The 25281-nt window shown below is 42.0% G+C and overlaps 1 protein-coding gene across 3 annotated transcripts in view; it reads right to left on the bottom strand.

Moving 5' to 3' along the window:
* TM9SF4 (transmembrane 9 superfamily member 4) overlaps positions 1 to 17803 on the bottom strand; it is a 50635-nt gene extending 32832 nt beyond the window's left edge. Inside the window, exon 1 of one of the 3 annotated variants that reach the window (XM_045980358.1) lies at positions 17681 to 17803. In XM_045980358.1, the coding sequence (XP_045836314.1) occupies positions 17681 to 17695 (15 nt within the window). In that variant the 5' untranslated portion in view covers positions 17696 to 17803. Of the gene's footprint in view, positions 1 to 8856; positions 8997 to 16861; positions 16886 to 17680 lie in introns of those variants that run through there. The other 2 variants (XM_045980359.1, XM_045980357.1) reach the window with 2 other exon arrangements.
* Between the last annotated feature and the right edge of the window lie 7478 nt (positions 17804 to 25281).

Here is a 25281-nt window from a genome sequence, read left to right as displayed (position 1 = left end):
TTCAAGTTACCGCCACACACACACATCTTCTCTCTCTGTCTCTCCGATGATTCTTTCTGGAACTCAGTGTTATATGGAATCAGAATCACTCAGGGGGCTTGCCAAAAATGTAGACTCATTTGCATTTTTATCGGAAGCACAAGTTGGCTTTAATAGTATAAGGTTCTGAGTTTGGTGCACTTTTTGTAGATAAATAGCTTGGTCAAAGTCTTTTTTTTTTTTTAAGATTTTATTTATTTTTGAGAGAGAGAACAAGCACAAGCAGCAGAGAGGCAGAGGGAGAAGCAGGCTCCTGCTGAGCACAGAGCCCCATGCAGGCCTCAATCCCAGGACCCTGGGATCATGAGCCCAAGGCAGACCCTTAACTGACTGAACTAGCCAGGAGCCCCCCACCAAAAAACTTTTAATTTTAAAATTAATTTAGATTTACAGAAGAGTTGCAAAAATATTGTGAGAATTCCCATAGACTCTCCACTCAGTTTCCTCTAACGTTAACATCTTATATAACTACAAGCAGGCAAGGCTTTTAAAAAAATAACTAGCTTAAAAACGTTCTGGAAAAGTAGCACATACACAGTAAATAATTCAACACAGTACAAATGGGTATACCGTGAAAAAGAAATCTTCCTCCCACTTGGGCTCCCCATAGACAACTGCTATCGCCAGTTCCCTTAAAATCCCTCCAGAGGCATTTTACATATTCACAAAGGGAAGGGCTTAGTAGTAGTATGGGTTTGCCCTGAATACAACAACAACAAACAGAATTTATTCTTTCTTTCTGAGATGGAAAGCCTGCTGACTATGGGCTGGCTGCAGCATCTAATTTCCTCTCGACCAGATCATTTCCTCCAACTGACCTGTTGTCAGAAGATTCTGGCCCTTCCTCCTTGGAACCCTGTGCTAGGCCTCCCTGGTCAGTCTTCAGAAATATGAATATGATTGCCTGGAGTGAGAGAAATAAGCCTTGTCCTCTTTGTACATAAATTCCAGTTAACTAAAATGCAAGGAAAACAAATCCTGCAGTACCGGCATAAACTGCCATACAATGTTTGTTTGTTTGAAATTTTATTTATTTATTTGACAGAGAGAGATCACAAGTAGGCAGAGAGGCAGGCAGAGAGAGAGGAGGAAGCAGGCTCCCTGTGGAGCAGAGAGCCCGATGCGGGCTCGATCCCAGTACCCTGAGATCATGACCTGAGCCCAAGGCAGCGGCTTAATCCACTGAGCCACCCAGGCGCCCCCAATGTTTGTTTTTTAAAAAACAAAAACACAACAATGCGACTCCGAATTTTTAAAAAATGATGCAGAAAACATAATTCTCACACAAAGATATGATCAACAAACCAGAGATCAACTGATCTTAGAGGAAGAATCAACTGATGAAAAATGGCAAAGGTTATCTCCTTAATGTGCTACAATCTTTGAATAATGGAAGTTGGCAACCAAAAGCAATTTAGAAGTTCAGTTCAGAATTAATGACTGTATCACGACGACACTGTCAGATTTAGATATTAAAATGCCATGGTTTTGATATTCTCGTATAGCTAGGGGGTAATTAGAACACTTCTGGGGGAAAAATTTGCACTCTATCAAAATCCCCCCCTTTTATATAAATATAAAAAGAAACATATACATATAAATTTTCATATTTAAAAAAATATAAAACCAGACACTCACATAAGATTGATTGCTATGACTTGTTTGTTTACTAAGCTCTATGCCTAATATAGGGCTGGAATTCATGACCCTGAGATCAAGAGTCACATGTTACACTGACTAAGCCAGCCAGGTGCCCCTGAATACTTTGGTTCTTAATCTTTGCTGTATCCCTTTGAGAATGATCTTTTTTTAATCCTCAGATTTAAGGAGGTCTTGATACCTCCCACCTTTCCACCTCTGAGGACCTAGTTTGAGGCTCCTTGAGAATATCTATTATCCCTATACCTTATCTGTACATCTAGGATAGTGGTTCTCAACCTGATGCATATTAGAAATAAGTGGGAAATAAGTGGATTAAATTCCCAATCTAAACGCATACAGTGGGTGAATGGATAAAAAAATAAGATCCAGTAATATGTTGTCTATAAGAAACTCACTTCAGATCTAAAGACACGCATGGGCTGAAGATGAAGGGATAGAAAAAGATATTCCATGTGAGTGGAAAGCAGGGGGTAGCTAAACTTTTAGTTAAAAATTGTGTCTAGGGGATGTCTGGGTAGTTCAGTTCATTTGGGTGTCTGTCCAGAGTCCTGGGATCAAGTCCCGAATCAGGCTCCTTCTTCCTCTGCCTGCTGCCCCCTCTGCTTGTGCATACACACTCTCTGATAAATAAAATCTTAAAAAAAAAAAAGCAAAAACCTGTGTCTAGAAACAGAAAAGGTCATTATATAACGACAAAAGGATCAATTCAACAGGAAGCTAAGAGTTATAAATATATACATACCCAACATCAGAGCACCTAAATGTATAAAGCCAATACTGACATAGCTGAAGGGAGAAATTGACAGCAATACAGTAACAGCAGGGGACTTCAATATCCCCCTTAAAATAATTGCTAGAACATCCAGACAAAAAAATCCATGAACAGCTGACTCAAAAAAACTACAGACCAAATGGACTTAACAAACATGGAACCTTCCACCTGATAGCAGAAGAATACACATTCTTCTCAGTTGCACACAGAACATTCTCCAGGACAGATCACATGGTAGGTTCACAAAATAAATCTTAACAAATTTAAAAAGACCAAAATCATTCCATATATCTTTTCTGATCACACTGGAATAAAACTAGAAATCAATAACAAAAAAATGGGAAATAGGCAAGTATGTGAAAGTTAAACAACACACTCTTGAACAACCATTGGGTGAAAGAGGAAATCAAATGAGAATTTAAAAGTACCTCCGACAAAAGAAAATAAAAATAAAACATACCAAAATTTACAGAAAGCAACAAAAGCGGTACTAGGAGTAAACAACTATATTTAAAGAAAAGCCCAAAAAATATAACTTCATACCTCAAGGTTCCAGAAAAATAACAAATGAAGCCCAAAGTTTGTAGAAGAAAGAAAATAATAAATATTAGGCAAAAATAAATAAGGAGAATTTTAAAAATAGAAAAAAACCCCCTACAACGAAGTGAATTGGGTTTTTTTTAAAGATAAAAATTAACAAATGAGACACAATGAAAACAAATTTAGTAGCACCAATGAGAGAAAAAAAGAGGAAAGCCTCAAATCAGAAATGAAAAAGGAGACACTGTAACAGGTGCCTCAGAAATAAAAAGGATTATAAACAATTATACAGCAACAAATTGGGTAACTTAGAAGAAATGGGTGAACTCCTAGAAACACATACAACCTCCCAAAATGGAATCAAGAAAAAACAGAAAACAGACCAATAAAAAAGGGGGAATTGAATCAGTAATCTAAGACTTCCCTTCACAGGTGGATCTTCCCAAATGTTCAATAAAGAATATTAATTCTTCTTAAACTCTTTTAAAAATAAGAGAAGGAATACTTCTGAACTCATTTTATGAGGTGAGCATCACCTGATACCAAAACCAGACAAAGATACCATGAGAAAACTAGAGGCCTGTATCCTTGATGAACACAGATGCAAAAATTCTCAGTAAAATACTAGCAAGCTGAATTTAACAGCACATTAAAAGAAGGATACACCAAAATCACATGGGATTTATCCCTGGGATGCAAGGATGGTTCAACATAAGCAAATCAATCAATGTGATATACCACAGTGATAAAATGAAAGAAAAAACCAAATGATCATCTCTATAGACACAATAAAAGAATATGACAAAGTTCAACATCCATGCATGATTTAAATTCTCAACATCAAAGGTATAAAAGGAACTTACCTCAACACAATAAAGGCCATATATGAAAAGCCCACAGTTGACATCATTATTTCTTGCTAATCAAAAAATTTTCCCTTCCAGAAAGTCGGACACCAGACCTTTTTGCCTTATTGAATATGTGATTTGAAGCCAGGACAGAGGGTTACAGTCTCCTGTAGTCATCAGGCCAATTCAATCTAAGAACTTACTCCAGTTCTACCTTCTTGTGAAACAGAATCTTTCAATCTTAGCAGAGAGATGCTGCCCGGGCAGCTGAAGGCCTTGCTCCCTGACAGCTCAGGTTGCAGAGAGACCAAAAGCAAATCCTAAAAGATCCCAACAGGCTTCTGTTCCAAAGTCTCAAACCAACAGCACGAGTACACACACAAAAACCAAAACAAACAAAAAGACAAAGCAATGAGGATAATACTCACCCTGGTGGGGAACAACACAAAAAAGCAACAAGAAGCCATAGAGTCACTGAGCACTGGCCAAGTAAGAACAAGGTCCTGTGGCACACAGTCCTTTCCATTCACGAGTCCCTACTTTGTGCCAAGTTACAAATGCTGACTTGCACCATTTCCACAGCTACAAATGCCTGGGACTGCTGTCACCATTTCATGGGTGACTGCTAATTAACACGAAACCCCGAGATTAAGTAACTTGCCCAAGGTCAGAAGGCAGAGGAACAGGCATGCTCTTTTCAGGCAGGTGAGCTGCATCAAAAGATGATGAGCATGTACCGAGGATCCTGATAATGATGGCATTTAACACTGAATGATGATTACGTTCTACTAAATGTTAAAATACAGAGCTATCCAAACTGCTACTGGAGAAGACAGAAAAGACTTAAACATACAAACTGAAATAGGAGTGTTGGAAGCAAATACAGATATACTTTTAAATAATTTATTTCATTTTATTTATTTTTTTAGAGAAGAGGGGGGAGAGAGAGGAAGAGAGAGAAAATCTCAAGCAGGCCCCACACCCAGTGCGGAGCCTGACGCAGGGCTCGATCTCACAACCCTGAGATCTGGACCTGAGCCACAATCAAGAGTGAGATGTTCAACTGACTGAGCCACCCAGGCACCCCAACCCAGATAAACTTTTAAATGATCTTGAGGTTTGTCTCCCTCTCTGGCTTCATTCTTGTTAATCTCAGGAAACAAACCGAGGGTTGCTAGAGGGGAGGGAAGTGAGTGGATAGTGTGGCTGGGTGATGGACACTGGGGAGCAGATGTGTTGTGGTGAGTGCTGTGTGTTGTATAAGACTGATGAATCACAGACCCGTATCCCTGAAACAAATAATACATTATATGTTAGTAATAATAAAAAAATAAACAATCTTGACATGGAAAATTTCCTAAGAATGAAACAAAATCCAGAAACTATAAAGGAAAAGGATACATAGGAAGAAGGAAGAAAATTTTAAAAATAGGTACATCACAGGCAAAGAAAAACACAATCTGGATAAAAATATTTACCACACACCTGACAAAGGCCTATTCCTTTGGTATACCAAGGGCTCTTATAAACCAATCAAGGAAAATAAGCTAAAAGAATGAGTGGGCAGTAAAAAAAAAAAAAGTTCACAAGGCCAAACACAAAAAGATGGTCAACATCAGTCATAATTTAAAAAATGAAAATCAAAATAATGGCATCTGATTTTTTTCCTTATTAGAGTTACAAGGCCTTAAAAAATCTGAATATACAAGATATAGGTAAACTGGCAGAGTTTTGGGAAAGCAATTTAGCCCTCTATACTACGTGGAAGGTAGAACTATTTTCAAAACACTGCCAACATAAGTTATAAAGAATACAATAAATAAGATGCACAGCAATGTGTATAGTATAATCTCATTTATGTAAAAAAAATTTTTTTAGATCTATACCAAAGCCAGACAAAGACATCACAAGAAAAGGAAACTTACAAATAGTCCTCATGAACACAGATGGAAAAAATCCCTAACAATATATCAGCAAATCATATCCAGCAATATATAAAAAGGTTCATACATCATGACCAAGTGGCGTTTACCCCAGAAATGCAAGGTTGGCTCAATATCTGAAAATCAAGGTAATACACCATATAAGGAACAAAACCACACAATCTTCACAAAGAAAAAGCACTTGACAAAATCCAAAACACATTCATGATTAAAACCTCCGGACAGGGATGCCTGTGGCTCAGTCGGTTAAGCAGCTGTCTTCGGCTTGGGTCATGATTTCAGGGTCTTAGGATCAAGCCCTGCATCGGGCTCCCTGCTCAGCAGAGAGCCTGCTTCTCTCTCTCCCTCTGCCTGCCACTCTGCTTACTTGTGCTATTTCTCTGTCAAATAAATAAAATCTTAAAAAAAAATAAAAAAAGAAAATAGCTCCATTTATAATACCTTCAAAAAGAATAAGATATTTAGGAATAAATTTTTTAAAAAGATTTTATTTATTTATTTGACAGAGAGAGAGAGAGACATTCAGAGTGAATACAAGCAGGAGAAGCAGGCTTCCAGCCAAGCAGGGAGCTCGATCTCATGACGCTGGGATCATGACCTGAGCCAAAGGCAGACATTTAACGACTGAACCACCCAGGCATCCCTAGGAATAATTTTTTTTAAAAAACTTGTATACTGAAAATTACAAAACATTCTATGTAACTGGAGAGACATTCCATTTTCATGGATTGGAAGATTCAATATGGATAGGATGGCAATTCTTCCCAAATTGATTCAAGGCAATCCCTATCAAAAGCTCAGCAGGCTTTTTTATAGAAACTGACAAGTCAACCCTAAAATTATTTGGAAACACAAAGGGCCCATAACATCCAAAACAACTTTTAAAAATAACAAATTCTAAGCTTATTGTATTTATAAGCTTATTATAAAGCTACAGTAATCAAGACAGTGTGGTAAGGATATGCCTAAAGATCAATGGGAGAGAATTAAAGTCCAGAAATAAATCTGTATGTTTATAGTAAATCGATTTTAAACAAGTTGCCAGGGCAATTCAATAGGGAACGGGCAGCCTTTTCAACACGAACGGTTCTTGGACATTTGGGTAGCAACATGCAAGAGGAACCTCGAACCACACACAAAAATTAACCAAAATGTATCTTAGACCTAAATAGACAAGGAAAAACTATAAAACTTCTAGAAGAACAGTTAGGAGAAAATCTTTGTGACCGTGAGTTAGGCAAAGATGTCTTAGATATAACACCAACAGCACAATCTATATTTAAAAAACTGATAAAACGGATTTCATCAAAATTTAAAAACTTTTACACTTCAAAACATATCATTAAGAAAATGAAAGACAGGGACCTAGAGGATATTATGCTAAGTGAAATAACTCAAACTATGACAAATATCATATGATTGCACTTAGACATAGAATCTAAACAACAGGGACACCTGGGTGGTTCAGTAGGTTAAACCGCTGCCTTTGGCTCAGGTCATGATCCCAGCGTCCTGGGATCGAGTCCCGCATCTGGCTCCTTGCTAATCGGGGAGGCTGCTTCTCTCTCCGCCTCTGCCTGCCCCTCTGCCTGGCTTGTGCATACTCTCTCTCTAACAAACAAATAAATAAAATCTTAAAAAAAAAAAAAGAATCTAAACAACAAATGAATAAACAAAACAGAAACAGACTCAAATACAGAGAACAAACCAACGGTTGCCAGAGGAGATGGGATGGGGGGATGGGCAAAAGAGGTGAAGGGGATTAAGAGGTACAAATTTCTAGCTATAACGTAAGTCTAGGAGCGCCCGGGTGGCTCAGTTGGTTAAGCGTGTGCCTTCAGCTCAGGTCGTGAGTCCAGGATCCTGGGATAAAATCCCACTTCAGGTACTCTACCCAGTGGGGAGCCTGTTTCTCCCTCTTCCTCTGCCTGCCGTCCCCCCGCTTGTGCTCTCCCTCTATCTATAATAAATAAATAAAATCTTAAAAAATTACATAAGTAAAGTCATGAGAATGTAAAGTATGGCATAAGAAATATAATAAAATACTGTAATATTATAATATCTTTATATGATGACAGAGGATAACTACACTTATATTTCTATGCATTTTCTAACATATACTACGTATGCATTTTCTAACATATATAAGACATCATATCACCATGTTATACAACTGAAACTAATATATTGTAGATCAGTTATACTTCAATTTTTTTTTTAATTAAAAAAAAAAAAGAAAATGAAAGACAGGCCACAGACTAGAAGAAAAATCTTTGTAAATCATATATCTGACTAGGACTTGTATCCAGAATATATAAAAAATTCTTACAGGGGCACCTAGGTGGCTCAGTCAATTAAGTGTCTGCCTTTGACTCAGGTCATGATCCCAGGTTCCTGGGATCGAGCCCTGAGCTGGGGTCCCTGTTCAGTGGGAAGTGTGCTTCTCCCCTTCCCTCTGCTGTTTATCCTACTTGTGCTCTCTTGCTCTCTCTCAAATAAACAAATAAGACCTAAAAAAAAAAAAAAATTCTACAACTTGATGATAAAATAAACAACCCAATTTAAAAAACAGGCAAAAGATCTGTATACACATTTCACCAAAGAAGGTATACAACTGGGTAATAAGCACATGAGATGGTGTTCAGTATCATTCATCATTAGGGAAATGCAAACCAAAACCACAATGAGGCACACCACGGCACACATCCATGAGAATGGCTAACCTCAAAGACACATATAGTAACAAGTGTGGAGAAAGATGGAGAAACTGGAACCCTCACATACTGATGGGAATATAAAATGGTACAGCCATGGGAAAATCTGGCAGTATCTTTACAAAGTTCAACATAGGGGCACCTGGGTGGCTCAGTGGGTTAAAGGCTCTGCCTTTGACTCAGGTCATGATCCCAGGGTCCTGGGATTGAGCCCTGCATTGGGCTCTCTGCTCAGCAGGAAGCCTGCTTCCTTCTCTCTCTCTGCCTACTTGTGATCTCTGTCTGTCAAATAAATAAATAAAATCTTAAAAAAAAAAAAAAGTTAAACATAAACTTACCATGCTACCTAGCAATTCCAATCCTAGGCATTTACCCAAGAGAAGAGGAAACAGTTGTCCATACAAAGACTTGTACATGAATATTCCTAATTGCTTTGATCAAAAAGTCCAAAGCTGGAAACAATCCAAATACCTATCAACTGGTGAAGGGAGAAAAAAAATGCAGTATGGTCATCCAATGGAACAGTACTCAGCAATAAAAAGAAGTGAACTACCAATTCCTCTTACAGCACTGATGAACCCCATAAAATGTATGCTAAGTTAATGAAGCCGGATGCCAAAGTCTTTATGGTGTATGATTCTACTTATGTGAAATGCCCAAGAAAGGCAAATCTAGAGACAGAAAGATCAGTGGTTGGCTGGTGTGAGAGCAGGGACTGACTCCAAGTATCAACCCCCTGGCTGTAAGGGAACCTGTTGGGGTGACAGAAATGCTCTAAACTTTGTGTCACTGCGATGATAATTGCACAAGTCTATACATTCACTAAAATTGAATGAAGCATATTCACTGAACTAATTTAACTGAATTAAATTAAGAAAATAGCTCCATTTATAATACCTTCAAAAAGAACAAGATATTTAGGAGTAATTTTTTAAAAGATTTTATTTATTTGACAGAGAGAGACAGAGACTTAAAATCAGTCATTTGGGGGTGCCTGGGTAGCTCAGTGGGTTAAAGCCTCTGCCTTCAGCTCAGGTCATGATCCCGGGGTCCTGGGATCGAGCCCCACATCAGGCTCTCTGCCCCGCGGGGAACCTTCTTCCTCCTCTCTCTCTGCCTGCCTCCCTGCCTACTTGGGATCTCTATCAAATAAATAAATAAAATCTTAAAAAAAAATCAGTCATTTGAATGACAAATTAATGAACTATAGTCATTGAACTATGCACTTAAAATCAGTCATTTTATGGTGTTAAATGACACCTTTATAAACCTGAAAAAAAAAAACAACAAAAAAACAGCTCAAACTTCCTGTGACTCCTTCACTTCATTATCTCTGCAGCCCAGACAGCCTGATAGAAGATGTCTGACCCATAGTTCGTTTCTGTAAGGAAGTTGTGAAGCAGCAAAATACCTGCTTCTTGGGAAATTCCTTTGTATCTTCCTTTAATTTTCAACTGATCATCATAAGAACTTTCATGTGAAGTTCAGTCTGAAAAGCCAATTAAGTATTTAGCAAATGCCTGTTCAGAGCCAAGAAAGGAGTGGGAGTCCTAAAATGCGAACCAGCCCATTCAACATTATTTTGCTTCACTTGGTTTCCAAGTCACGAGACAGCAAAGGCTGCAGGTCAAGAAGCAAGATGATAGCAATCTAGAAGCCCTTCATGCTGTAATCGAACACCCCATCAATGGCAAAGATATGGGTGACCTGGAAAGTTACAAAGCTCAAGAGACTCAAGAATCAAAGTCTTGCCCTCCCTATCTAGTTTATTCTCGGGAGGCTGAGCATGCAGAAAAAACTCTCCCAACAGTCTAGCAATGAACTGCTAGGACTAAAAAGTATGCCTCACCTCCTAAAATTTGCTCCATCCAGTTTAAAAGGTGTGAACAATGAACTTCTTAAAAAAAAAAAAAAAGAAAGAAAAAAAAAAAGCTTCCTCCTGTGAACTAAAAATTAGTTCATTCACTCACATTTCTCTGTGGGCAGAAGTTAACCTTCTTTTCTCTTCTGGAGCCCCCTGCCTTGTAGTCTTCTTTCCCATAAATAGCATCACTTAGCAATTGAGTCTGGCCTGTCTGGACCAGCCTTTCTGGTTCCTGGTTCCTATCCACACATTTCCTGCTGCAAAAGCAGCACCCTTCTAAACAGTAAGCTAGATTCTTCTATTTCTTTCTCAGAGGCACAGTCACCATTTTAAGACCATGTAGTAAATGGTCCCCAGATTAAGAAAAAAAGAAAAAAGAAAGAAAAAGGCTGTGGGGCACAGTTTGCCAACAGTTAACTGAAATCAATTACCCAATCAGTTAGAGCTCCCCTAGACTTCAACCACACATGCAAGAAGACTAATGACAGCTCAGGAACACTTACAAGCAGCCCCCAACGGAGCTAAAGAACTCACAGAAGAAAAAAGAAAAAGAAAAAGGTGGGGGAGAGAACCAAATTAGGCACAGGAGATGCTGAAAATGTAGCCTTTATTTCAGAGCCCAGAGATACAGAGTTGCCGTTGAGCAGAGATACATAGGAAGACTCCAAGCTGTTCTTTGGGAGTAGGGAAAACTAGCAGCCAGCTGCGGAAGTCCAAGTGGAAGTTGTAAATACCGTGACCAAGCAACAGACAACGGGGAGCTAAGCCCTGAGGCCAGAAAGGGCAGAAATAAAACACAACTGCACTGACCTTCCCTCTCCCCTTTGGGCATTTGCAAAAGAACGCTCTGTTAGTTGAAGCAACCGGCTTACATGGTTTGCCTCTGGAACACTTCAAACCTCGGAACAGAAAAATTAGAGAGAGCTCTCTTTGTGCCAGGAGCTCTCATCTCGTATTTTATTAATAATCACATCAATCCTTTGAGGACAGTGTCACCCCTCATTTCAAAAGTAAGGAAACTGATTCGGTATGGGATAGTAAGTTCTGAAGATGGATGGTGGTGAGGGTTGGACAACAGTGTGAACGCAATTAAAGCCACCGGACTGTACACTTCAAAAACTTAAAGTGATACCTTTTGTTATATGTATATTTTACCACACACTCACAAAGATTTTTTAAATGGTTAACTGCGGCAATCACAGTTTTGGATGCTAGCTCAGGTCCTTGGACCAAGCCTCAGTTTCTTCACCTGCAAAATGGGCTTCCGTAAGCATCACATGGAATATTGGATGGGCATATGGTTTATCAACTGAAATGCATCGTTTGAGCAGAAATTTTCCCCTTGAAGTCAGGTCACGTAGGAGATTACCACACACCTTTACTAGCTTTTGAATCAGCACATCAGGGTAGGAAACACTTGATAAAGAGACTATCTTATACAGGGGTTGCAAATTCAAACACTCACTAGGACCTTCCTTGCAAGTGACCTAAATGGTGAGACTGCTCCAGAGTGATACAGGAGGGCCCCAAGGAGGAAGCGATGAGTTGGGCCTTGTGTGGGGAATGCCCCTGACAGGGAATCTGGGCCCCAAATCTCAAGAGAAAATGAAAACCCAGAAGCTTTTAAATGTGAAATCTCCCAATTAAATGCTGGCAACCAATTCAAAAACTTTTAGGTCTGGTGCCAGTCAAAACCAAACCAAACCAAACCAAACCAAACCAAACCAAAGCAACCTACCCCAAATCAAGTCCACGTAAGATGTGGCCCATGGACTGTCGAACTTACAGCATCTAATTGCACTATGACTAGCAACTGAGGCCCAGAGATGGTAAGTGACTTGCCAGGGTACCCAAACTCACTTCTAAATTGACTTGAGAATTCAGTTCCAACTTCTGCTTTGATCTTGTTTTTTAAGAACTGCTAGGAGCACTTAGCATATCCTCTGAATACAAAACCTGGGGATTTCAGACACTGGGAGGCCTGTCAGTTTAATGCTCAGGCATAGGTGAGAAATCATGTTTGGAAGGCAGAGAAGGAAGCAATGAAGAGGACTGAGATGGAACTGAGTGTCCCCCCCAGTAGTTCCCTATTTGGGAAACACTAGTGTCAGCAAATGGTTCAGGGATCAAAGCAGATTGGGCGGTGGTAGGTGGCTATCACTCGTCTGTGGCCAGATGGCCCTGCTCATCCTGGGTCCTTCCCACCTTCCTGCCAGTGCCCAGAGATCAAAACTCGACCTTCTCCAACATTCTGCAACTTGTTTCTTTAATGCCAAGATCAAAGGGGAACTTTTGTCCAAGTTGTAAAAGAGAAACCAAGAGGCAACTTAATGTTGTCTCAGCCTCCCCTGTACTTCCTGAGAGGATGAAGGCCCTCCTTTAAAGGGACTGCTCAGAGAAACACATCTGAACCAGGGCCTGGTGTTGGCACCTTAGCTCCAAGGACACAGTGGCTCCTGTAGAATTCATGCCAGGTAGGGCAACTGGAGAGATCAAAGAGACAGCACAACCAATAGACGGCAGCCTGGAAAGACTACAGAAACTATGACCACGGAAAACAAACTTAAATTCGAGTGTTCAAAACTACAGAATTTTCAATCTGAAGTTTTGAAACCATCAAGTCTAAACCTTCATTTCATATATGACATATGTGGCTACAGACCAAAAAGCCAAAGTGATTTGCCCCAGGCCACATGGTGATCAGTGTCAGCGCTGGGACTAAGCCCTACACTGCTGACTCCCAATCCATACGTGAGGCCCAGGCAAGATGACAACTGCCCACACATGGGACTGGTGGCAGAGTGCAGGCCTCCTGCCTCCTGTTCCAGTCCTCTACCGCCCAGACTTTGCCATGAAAAAAAGTTCCTAGGCTTCTGACCGGGGCTTTGGGGGTTGCCTAGCCCTGCCTCCATCTGCTTAAATGAGCCTTTTGGTCATTCAATCCATTTCCCTAGCCCTGGACTGGATCAAACCCAAATAACCTGAGAACATTGTCAACTGACCTGGCAATTCTACTCCTAGTATATGCCCAAGAGAACTGAAAATATGTGTTCCCAAAGAAACACATACGTGCACATAAATATTCACAGTAACATTCACAACCGCCAAAAAGTAGGGGAAAAAAAAAGTCCCAATGTCCACCAACAGATGAAAGGCTCAACAAAATGAGGTGTATTTGCACAATGGAATATTATTCAGCCATAAAAAGGAATGAAGTACTGACTCATGCTACAACATGAACTTTGAGAACATTATGCTGTCTTAAAAAAAGAAATTTAAAAGACTAGATACAAAACACCACATATTCTATGATTCCAGTTATATAAAAATGTCCAGAATAGGCAAATCTTATACCAACAGAAAGGAAATCAGTAGTTGCCAAGGACTGAGGAGAGTGAGGAGTGGGAAGTGACTGCTAAAGGGTTTCTTTTTGGGTGGTGAAATGTTCTAGAAGTAAATGGTGGTGAAGGTTGCACAATTTTGTGACTATATGAAAAACCACTATACTGTCTACTTCAAAAGGGTAAATTTTGGGGTATATGAATTATATCCAACAAAGAAAGGACAAAGATAAAACCCAGACAGTATGGACAATAATAGAGGTGACAGAAGCACAGTTTTCGTCTCCAAATGCAGGTTTCCGGACTCCTGCGATGCCTACAAATTGTACTCAGAGGACATTTCCCATGTTCCACCAAAATAATATTCCCCAAAGCATATGCCATCTGCTCAGTATTTCCATAAAGAATGAGATATGTGGGGCGCCTGGGTGGCTCAGGTCATGGTCTCAGGGTCCTGGGATCGAGCCCCGCATTGGACTCTCTGCTCAGCAGGGAGCCTGCTTCCTTCTCTCTCTCTGCCTGCTTCTCTGCCTACCTGTGTTCTCTGTCAAATAAATAAATAAAATCTTAAAAAAAAAAAAAAAAAGAAGAATGAGGTATGAGCCTGCCTCTCACCTAAGACCCAGGTGGATCACCTCAGTGTCCTGTAACTTTATAAAGTCACCTAAATCCACAGTAGGAGGAAAGCAGGAAAACTGGAGAGAACTTCTGCTGACACCAGCTAAATCCCCCACTACGTTGGGAGAAGTCCCGCCCTGCAGGTTTAGGAAACACCCACTGTGCTAACACACCTGACAGGTGGCAGGCAGCCCAAGCCTCGCAGAAGAAGGGCCATTGACTAAGAAAAGCGAGGGAGGGAAAAGCCCATAAACTATCTCTAGAAACCTGTAGCCATGACCCTAACTTTCTTCTTCTTTTTTAAAGAATTTATTTATTGGAGAGACAGAGAGCACGAGCCAGGGGAAGTGGCAGCCAGAGGGTGACCAGTAGGCTTCCCTCTGAGTGGGATCATGATCTGAGCCTAAGGTAGCCACTTCACCAACTGAGCTACCCACGCGCCCCCTAACTTTTAAAACATAAAGGGCAATCCAAAAACCCAGCTTGTTCCCACGGTCACCGAATCCACTAGCATAGTTCCTCCCTGGTTGTATGAATTGCCACAGAAACTCATATACCCAAAGCAGATCCACCCCATCCCCAACCCCACTGCTTGTGAAAGAGTTAATGTATACAAGGGTGTGGGGACAGTTCTGACTTCCGTGTAATAAAGTGCTTGACACAGGTCAAACTCAAGTCTATCTGTGATCCCACGTTGCCTGTTACACAAATCCTTCTGTAATAAATTCACTACTGTAATGTACATATTACATCCTCAGTTTCTTAAAACCTGTTACTATACCCACCACGAAAGCACAGGGCAATACTCCCGTTTCACAACACACACTGAATCACCATGCTTTCCACTGAGCTTACAATAAAATCCCAACTCCTTGTCATGGTCTTCTGCAGGCTGAAAGCAAGTCAGCTCCCCTAATGTAATGTTCTGGAGGTGTGGGAAGGGGAAGCACCCTAATGGAACAGTCTATTTCAAAAGGCAGCCTGGAGACTTCGAACTGTAGACGATGATCCACTGCAATTAAAGGCGTGCTTTTAGAAACACAGCTGCTCCTGCCTCTCTCCAGTTTCATCCTGTATCCATCCCACCCCTCACTGTGCTTCAGCCCCTCCGGCCTTCTGTGTTCCTCAAATACACCAAGTTCTTTCCTACACTGGTCCTTTTACACTTGCGATTTCCTTTGCGAGGAACACTCTTTGCCTTGCTGGTTCCTTCTTGTCAGTCAGGTCTCAACTCATGTCACCTCTGAAAAGCCTTCTCTGACCATTTAATCCAAAGTAGTTCTGTCATGCCACTGCCCCCAGTCACTAGCACTTTGCCTTGCTGTCTTCACCGCATTCACCGCCAGTTGACGTTATCTTGTTCATCTACTTGTTTACTTGTTCACCACCTGTGTCCACAGACGAGAAAAGCTCTACAACGCTGGGCATCTTAACCCTCTACTTTGCAACTACACTCCTGGTCTTGGCACAGAGCAGGCACTTGTATGTTTGTTGATTAAATCAAATTGTGCCAGAAATATGTTTTGCTAACTTATTACCTCTTAACCTTGGAACTGGGCAGGAATTACCCAGTGCAATGCTATAAATGCCACTTTATTGAACTTTTTCCTTATGGCAAGGCGGGGTGTGACTTTTCCTGCTTCATTCTTCTTCTTTTTTTTTTTTTTTTAAGAGAGAGATCACAAGTAAGCAGAGAGGCAGGCAGAGAGAAGGGGGAAGCAGGCTTCCCGCTAAGCAGAGAGCGCAATTCGGGGCTCGATCCAAGGATGCCAAGATCATGACCTGAGCCGAAGGCAGAGGCCCAACCCACTGAGCCACCCAGGAGCCCCTTTCCTGCTTCATTCTTATACCATTCTTGTTCTGAATGTGGTCCAGAAAAAATTTGGTTTCAACATATCATTCATGGTTTAATCTGAAGTCTGAGACGACAGAAATCAGGCAAGGCTGGGAAATCTTTCACGCGACCTCAGGTTCTAAATGAAGAATCCCTCATTAAACAAAAAGGGTGTCATCTGTTGGTTAACAGAAGAAGGGAAACTCACTGTCGCCAAGAACCTACCCTTCTTTGAAGAAAGCCAACACCAAAGAATTTAAATAAGAATGTACCTTTGCTAAAGTCAATTGTCACCTCCTTTCCCCCTGGGTTTTCCTTTGCATTTATTCCTGGGATGAAATTATCTGCTGAGGAAGCAACATATAAGAAGATCTAGAAAATCACTCTGGACAAAGTGACTTCAATTCTGGTTCTGGTCTCTTGACAAGCAGAATGTGAGCTGAGCTTCTGCAAGAAAGGCCATTCCTTCATAGGTCTGCTTCCAGGGTTCTGTATAGGAGCCAGTAAGTTCTGACCCACTTTTCAGACACAGCTCTTTCACCTGCATCCTTATCCACGCAGAGCCTCCATCCTAACAAGCTCCATTCTAATGAACCTTTTTCCTAAAGAGCTGTGTGGCCCTGCAGGGGCACCCAAGGGAGAGGCAGTCAGACAAGGTGATTTTCAAAATGTAGTTCACAGATCACCTGCATCATAATCACTGGAGGGCTTATAAAAGTGCAGATTCCTGGTCATCACCTAAACCTACAGAATTAGAACATTGGGAGTGGGGCTCAGGAAACTGCATTTTTAACATGCTTCCCCCACACACCCCGAGAGTCTTATGCACAGTGAAGTTTGAGAACCAATGGGATAAAAGCTCCCCAGGAGAGAGGCAGATTTAGAGAAGACTGCATAAATGTTTAGAAAGGGTCTGGAGATAGAAAATGGAGGAGAGGGGTGTAAGGGCATGTTCCAGGGTAGCGGCAGTCAAGGTCTGTGCGCGGTGGGAACTGTTGTTGAAGGTGGACATGAGAACAGGGCTCTGGAAAGGATCTGAGACCGGGCTTGGGCTAGGAGGCTGGTCAGAGGTGAGGTCGCATCCACGGACTGGTCAGGGTGGAAAGGCGGAAGGCAAAGAGCAAAGTCTGAACGTAAGGAGGAGGAGCGAGGGTGGGAATAATAAGGGGATCTTCGGAGGGATCGGGGCTGGGAAGTGAGAATTAGAAAAAGGGGGTGACAAGAGGCGGAGACCAAAGCAGTAATAGGAACCGGCAGAGACAGTAACCGAGACCTTTTCTCAGACCCAGTGCCTCCCCCCAAACTCCGGGCCTTGACAAGCCTAAGTGTGGGGCCAGGGTCGGGGAGAGGGAGCTTGGGAGAGACAAGCCCAGTCAGGGACGTCCCTCAAGCCTGAGCTAGGGGTCCCGGAGGTGGCTCGCGCCAGGCATGGGGCGCTGGAAGGTCCTGGGATTCCCCCGGAGGGCCCAGCTCCAGCTCTGGCTCCCAGAGTCTCCTTCACTTACCATCGCTGCCGCCATCTTGGATCCACGTGTCGCCGTAATGACGTCAGCGGAAGTGGTGTTTCCCTGGTTACGAAGTTTAACTCCGTTGGGTGCTGTCTGGCTTCAAACTCTCCTGTAGTTGTGGTCAGTGGAGGGGCGAGAAGACTTCGCTCCTGATCGGCAGCCTGGTCTGGGCAGTGAGGTCGCTGATTAGGTGACGAGTGGATGGTGTAACTATAGGAGCCATATTAACTCCTGGCAGAAACTCCGCCTCTTCCTCCCCCCCGCCCCTCCCCCCCGTATTGTGGGTATTGAGGGTGTGCGTAAGTGCGACTGTTCTCTGGGCGCCATCTTTACTATTGGCAGAAAGACCCGTTGCCAGGGTTACCTGAGGCCTTGATTTGATGAGTGCGATTGGTACCAGGGCTCCAATAGCAGTCCAACGCCGGGAATAATTTGTAACTAAATATATAATTATTTGCCTGACTACTTTATATCTTTATATCCTCTCTAATAGATTGTAATCCCTGTAAGGGTAGGATCCTGTCTTTTATTTAACCTTACTCTATCTTATTCTCATTGGTGAAATGGGTAGGGGATTATAATAAGTTTATGATGAGGATTCAATGACATAATGTTGCATAGTATGCGTTCAATAAATAATTGTCATTATACACATATGTATACTTCTTCGGATAGATGCCAAGAGCCAATACAATACACTACCTTTTTTTTTTTTTTTAAGATTTTATTTATTTACTTGACACAGAGAGAGTACAAGTAGGCAGAACAGCAGGGAGAGGGAGAAGCAGGCTCTCCCCAGAACAGGAGATGTTCTGTGGGGCTCGATCCCAACACTCTGGGATCATGACCTGAGCGGAAGGCAGCCACTTAACCGACTGAGCCGCCCAGGCGCCCCAATACACCAATTATTAAAGAAAAGAATGAAAAGCTATGTATTTAGTAGAGGAAGACATCCTGGAATGTGCACCTCACCATGGTCTGGTTAGCTAAGAGTGTGACCGGGGTAAGCCACTCAGTCTTCCCAAGCCTTGAAAATTTCCAATATCTGGAAAGGGGACTCAAAGAGTCACCGTGTTAAAATTGGTAGAAATCACAAAGTTCATTTATTCCACGTATCACTGTGAAGTGGATAAAGTACTAGTGCTATCTGTGACTGTTTGAAAAAGCTGTTAAAAAAATAATAATGATTAGGGGCGCCTGGGTGGTTCAGTGGGTTAAGCCTCTGCCTTCAGCTGAGGTCATGATCCCGGGGTCCTGGGATCGAGCCCTGCATCAGGCTCTCTGCTCAGCAGGGAGCCTGCTTCCCTTCCTCTCTCTCTGCCTGCCTCTCTGCCTAATTGTGATTTCTCTCTGTCAAATAAATAAAAATCTTTTAAAAAATAATGATTAAAATAATCAGCACTTACTGAGCATTTGCTGTGTGCTGCAGCCCTTAGCATTATGCTAAAACCATCCATAAGACTCTTATCTAATCGTACTTCTTGGCAGGGGGCAATTGAACTCTGGTCCTCAAGTATGAGTGCCATTCTAGTGGATTGTCCACAAAGATGGCTGCCAAGAAGTTCTCCTGTCTTTACATGAGCATGCTGTTTCCCACATCAGGAGGAGACTCTAGTTCTCTTCCCTTTGAATCTGGCTGGTCAGATTTATTATATCTCTTGACTCTGTGGGTTGGCATTCTGGGCCCTTCTGTTTGTCTTACCTGGGATCTCTCCTGCAATCTCGGCAGATGGCTCAGCTGGGGCTGTAGGGTGCATGGTGGCCTCTTATGTCTGGGTGTTTGGTTCTGGCTGTCAGCAAGGCTTCTCTCTCCATGGGAGCACTCATCCCCAAGGAGGGTAGCAAAGGCTCCCTCACATTATGGTCTCAGGTCCACGGTGGTGAATGAAAGCTACAAGGCCTTCTAAGGCCTAAACTTCAGAACTCCCACAGCGTTAGTCCTGCCCCACTCTGTTGGTCGAAACAAGTCACAAGGTCAATCCAGAGTCAGAGTAGGAGGGGACCACACAAGGGCATGAATTTGGTGGGAGGTATGATTTGTTGAGGGTTATTTTGTAGCAATCCATTGTGCTATCCTTGCTTCACACCCCCACCCTGTGTCCCTGACGTGGAAGCCTTCTACCTGGCTTCCTCCTGCTTGCTGCTCCTGTCCCCTCTAATCTTGATTCTCCATTTACAGCCACTGTGATAACAAAAATCTCAAGTCCTCACCATGGCCTGCAAGGCCATGCAAGATCAGGCTTGTCTCCTACTATTCTTACCCTCACTCCCCGGACCCCATCCACACAGATATGCCTGGAACTGGCCCTGCTCATCTGCACCTCAAGACCTTTGCGCTTGCAGTTCCTTCTTTCTGGAATACTCTTCTTTCAGCATTTTGTGTGGTTAGCTCCTTCCCATGTTTGGGTCTCAGCTCAACTGTCATCTCCTTAGAGAGGTATTCGCTGGCCACATATAGATATAGATATAGATATAATCTGGTCATTTGTTATTCTTTATCTCCCATGAAGACCTGAACTGGATTTATGTTGTTACCAACTGTGTCCCTATTAAGTATGTCCTCGAAATATTTTTTTTGAATGTTTACATTATGAATGTAATACAAATTACATTATGAATGATCTCAATCAACCTCTTTCAGCTGGGGAAGAGCCAGCTGTAAGGAAGAATCCCCCCCCCCGCCACAACACACACACCAAAATAACAATGACTTAATAAGTCAGAAGCTTACTTTCCTCTGTCTTACCTTGGTTTCCCCCAGCAGCCAACTCTGAGACAAGGATTCAAGCCAGAGTAGTTTATTTGGGAGATGAAAGGACACCAGAAGGAAATGGCATGCAGGAGCTGGCTTATCCAGCTTGCAAGAGCCAATAGTTAAATTTTTAGGAATTTTGTGAACCAATCGTTGGCCATAGGGGTTATTCAAAATTAAGTTATGTACAACATGTCAGATAAAGGGCTAGTATCAAAAATCTATAAAGAGCTTAGCAAACTCAACACCCAAAGAACAAATAATCCAATCAAGAATTGGGCAGAGGACATGAACAAACATTTCTGCAAAGAAGACATCCAGATGGCCAACAGACACATGAAAAAGTGCTCCACATCACTCGGCATCAGGGAAATCCAAATCAAAACCACAATGAGATATCACCTCACACCAGTCAGAATGGCTAAAATTAACAAGTCAGGAAATGACAGATGCTGGCGAGGATTGGAGAAAGGGGAACCCTCCTACACTGTTGGTGGGAATGCAAGCTGGTGCAACCACTCTGGAAAACAGCATGGAGGTTCCTCAAAAAGTTGAAAATAGAGCTACCCTATGATCCAGCAATTGCACTACTGGGTATTTACCCTAAAGATACAAACGTACTGATCCGAAGGGGCATGTGCACCTGAATGTTTATAGCAGCGATGTCCACAATAGCCAAACTATGGAGAGAATCTAGATGTCCATCAACAGATGAATGGATAAATAAGATGTGGTATATATATATATATATATATATATATATATATATATATAATGAAATACTATGCAGCCATTAAAAACCGAAACCTTGCCATTTGCGACGACGTGGATGGAACTAGAGGGTATTATGCTTAGCGAAATAGGTCAATCAGAGGAAGACAACTATCATATGATCTCCCTGATGAGGAAGTGGAGATGCAACGTGGGGGGTTTGGGGAGTAGGAAAAGAATAAATGAAACAAGATGGGATTGGGAGGGAGACAAACCATAAAAGACTCTTAATCTCGCAGAACAAACTGAGGGTTGCTGGGGAGAGGGGAGTCGGGAGAGGGTGGTGGGGTTATGGACATTGAGGGGTGTGTGTGCTGTGGTGAGTGCTGTGAAGTGTGTAAACCTGGCGATTCACAGACCTGTACCCCTGGGGCTAAATATGCATTATATGTTTATAAAAAAATAAAAAAATTAATTAAAAAAGAAAATTAATTATGTAAATTTTAAATTAAATAAATGACATTCGAACCCAAAGTATGAAATATGCAAAGCTCCATTTCCTCATCATTTTACTACTATCTATGCTGTTGAGGTTATTCATACCTGTTTTATTGGCATGATGGAAATACTATGAAATGGCACACTACCATACATCTTTCCCCAGTTCTGAGTTCAATAGCATTGAATTGGTTGCAGAGCCAGCTTATCCATTATTACCGTAGACACAATACATAAGGCCCACTCCACTTCTAGAGGCCATGAAAAGAAATTAATTTCTTTTATTTTTATTTATTCTTAATTTTTTAAAATTTATTTGACAGACAGATCACAAGTAGGTAGAGAGGCAGGCAGAGAGAGAGAGAGAGAGAGGAGGAGGCAGGCTCCCTGCTGAGCAGACAGCCTGGTGCGGGGCTCTATCCCAGGACCCTGGGATCACGACCTGAGCCGAAGGCAGAGACTTTAACCCACTGAGCCACCCAGGTGCCCCTGAAATTAAGTTCTTTTAAAATCAGAAGGAAAACATGGGGGGTGCCTGGGCAGCTCACTGATCAGGCTTAGGGTCCTGGGATCGAGCCCCTCATCGGGCTCTCTGCTCAGCAGGGAGCCTGCTTCCTCCTCTCTCTCTGCCTGCCTCTCTGCCTACTTGTGATCTCTCTCTGTCAAATAAATTAAAAAAAATTTTTTTAAAGATGGAAAACATGAATTTTGGGGTCAAAGGGGAAGTTTTCATAGTTCCTATTGGTATATTCATCTTTCTATCAATGCGGTTGTCAACTATATATTTAATATTTAAATAAATATTTCTATATATCAAATATATAGGTATTTAAATAAAATATTCATATTTATATTTATAAATATAAAATATAATATATATTGTATGGAGGAAGGGTCCTATGAAGGCAAAAGTGCTTATGGCCCGTGAAAGCCATAAAACAGAGTTCTGGTCAGTAGCTTGAAATTGGCAATGATGGGAATATTTATACTCCCACTTAAATCAGCAAATGCTACAAATCAAGGCTTGAAATTTTGTTTTGCTAGCAAACATTTTCTGTACAGGGCCAGATAGTCAATATGTTAGGCTTTGTAGACTGTGCGAGTGTGTCATAATTCTCAACCCTTTCTTGCAGTACAAAAGTCACTACAGACAACAAAGAACAGGCGTCACTGTGTTCCAATAAAACATGGTCTGCCCTAGTTTGCCAATCCCTGGTCTACACTTCACATGCTAAAGAAAAAGGCAATTGCACAGATTAAGCCTTAAGTGTGCTGTATCTGTATCTGTTACATTGTGATCAGCACAAAAACGTGAGAGTATATTGGAAGCTCTTACTTGAGTTACAAAGAAGTTGCTCATGTCATTGACTAATGAGTGAAGTTCCCATGCACATCTTCATTATTTCATTTTCATTTTATTCATGAATATAAATGAAACTATCAACCCACTGTCATGTCAGAGCTATACTTGGGAAAGGTACGTTGTCAAGGAACATACCTCTGTGAGTAACTGAAGCATAAGCCTTTGGGGAAACTCTGGGAAACAACCCAAAACACATACCTCACAGTTATCATACCAGGGGAGCAAGGGAGCAGGGGTATTTATACACCAACTCCCAGAAGTCATTAGTTGAGGATTTATCCCAGAGCGGATGAATTCCTCAGCACTTTTGGCCTTCTGGGAACACTGGCAGCTGAGGCTTTCTGCAGCTTTAGGAAAAGAGCCCTCAGGCATACTGCATGATACAGATAATGGCAGCTAAAAGTCTAGCCCACTTCAAGGGATACTGACAGTGCATGCCACAGCCTCTGAGGTGAAAGTCTGGAGGACCCTTCTAGTTGCTATGGTGGCTGTGCTTAAAATATTTTAAGAGATCTAAGCCCCATTCCAGCTTTGCCATCCTTTGAGTTAATTCCTGGTCCTCAGGGTCCAAAATGGTAGCCAGAGCTCCAGCCTTCACATGCACATTCTAGGCAACAAGATAGAGGAAGAGATAAAAAATTAGGGGCAAAGAGAGAGAAGATCACAGGTAGGCAGGGAGGCAGACAGGGAGAGGAGGAAGCAGGCTCTCCGAGGAGCAGAGAGCCAGATGCGGGGCTCGATCCCAGGACCCCAGGATCATGACCTGAGCTGAAGGCTCACTTAACCCACTGAGCCACCCAGACGCCCCCACATCAGTTGTCTTTTAAGAAAGAATAACAAAAGGTGCTTTCGCACACTTCCACTTACAACCCACCGATCAGAACTTAATCACCTGGCCACAGTTAGCAGCAAGAGGGAGTGGGAAGTGCAGACTTCGGGCAGTCATGTGCTTCCTGATAAAATTGCTTTTTCTCTGGAAGAAGGGGGAACATGGTTATGGTGACAACTAGCAGTCATTGCCGACTTCCAAGAGGGAAGAGATGCAAATAGAATGCAAATTGATATAGCATTATTCAGAATATATGGTGATGAGGACAGACACATGACAAAACTGAGGGCTCGGGTCAGGGAATAAGGAGGCAGTTTTATTTTAACTCACAAGAGGGAAATAAAACAAGTACTTTCCCTGTGTTTAAACTCAAAGCCACATCTAGATACTAGATTAAAGCAAGTCATTGACATCTGGGACACCTTATCTATGCCTTCCTTTGACGCCTTCCAGAGGAGGAGTGCATGCAGCGTTGCCAAAGAATCGGTGGCACTCAAATTTATCTCCATGTTTTTGTTTGCTTTTTTATTGAACAGACTTTATTTTTTAGAGCAGTTTTAGGTTTACAGAAAAATGAGTAGAAAACACAAAATTCCCATATACCCTCTCATCCACCCCCAGTTTCCTCTATTATTTTAAAAAAATATTTTATTTGTTTATTTGATGGAGAGAGGGAGAGAGTGCGAGAGGGAACACAAGCAGGGGAAGTGGGAGAGGGAGAAGCAGACTCCCCGCTGAGCAGGGAGCCCCATGCAGGGCTCAATCCCAGGACCCTGGGACGATGACCTGAGCCGAAGGCAGATGCTTAATGACTAAGCCACCCAGATGTCCTCATTTTCTTAACAGTGTCTTTCTCAGAGCAGAGTTTTTAATTTTAATGGAATCTAATTTAGCAATATTTTCTTCCATGGACCGTGCTTTGGTGTTGTATTGGTCCTCGTGTTTTACTGCGTCTTTGCTGTGACCAGAGGGATAAATCACAGTATAGGTAGTGTAAACCAAAAGAGCAGGACGATGGGAATTGACCCCTGGTCTTGTCTGTGTAGCAACACATTCCTTCCTATGGATTACTAAAGAGCAATACCACAAATCATGAGTGCAAATTCCTACCAAAGGAGCGTATGCTCTGCTTTCAGATACCCAGAGATATATCCCAAATAAGAAAGCAGGAGAGAAATTCAGTTACCTACTAGGTAAGCTGAAACACTGCTAGCTTCATTTTCCACTGCTTATTCCCAGTTCTCTGTGCTACTCAGGGGTGCAGAACAAGTTCAATATAGGGTTCCAGGGGATCCTGACAGGTGCTGTTTTGTAAATCCTTCAGGAGATGCAATAATATAGAAAGATGTCATTGGTTCCCCCATCTCACTGTCCACCTCTTCCCATCATTCCCCTTACAATGAAAGCTAATGCTTTCGATTGAAACAACATGCAGGAAGGGCCCA

The sequence above is a fragment of the Meles meles genome, chromosome 16, assembly GCF_922984935.1.
Source record: "Meles meles chromosome 16, mMelMel3.1 paternal haplotype, whole genome shotgun sequence".
NCBI lineage: Eukaryota > Metazoa > Chordata > Mammalia > Carnivora > Mustelidae > Meles > Meles meles.
This window is presented reverse-complemented; position numbering and strand designations above follow the sequence as displayed.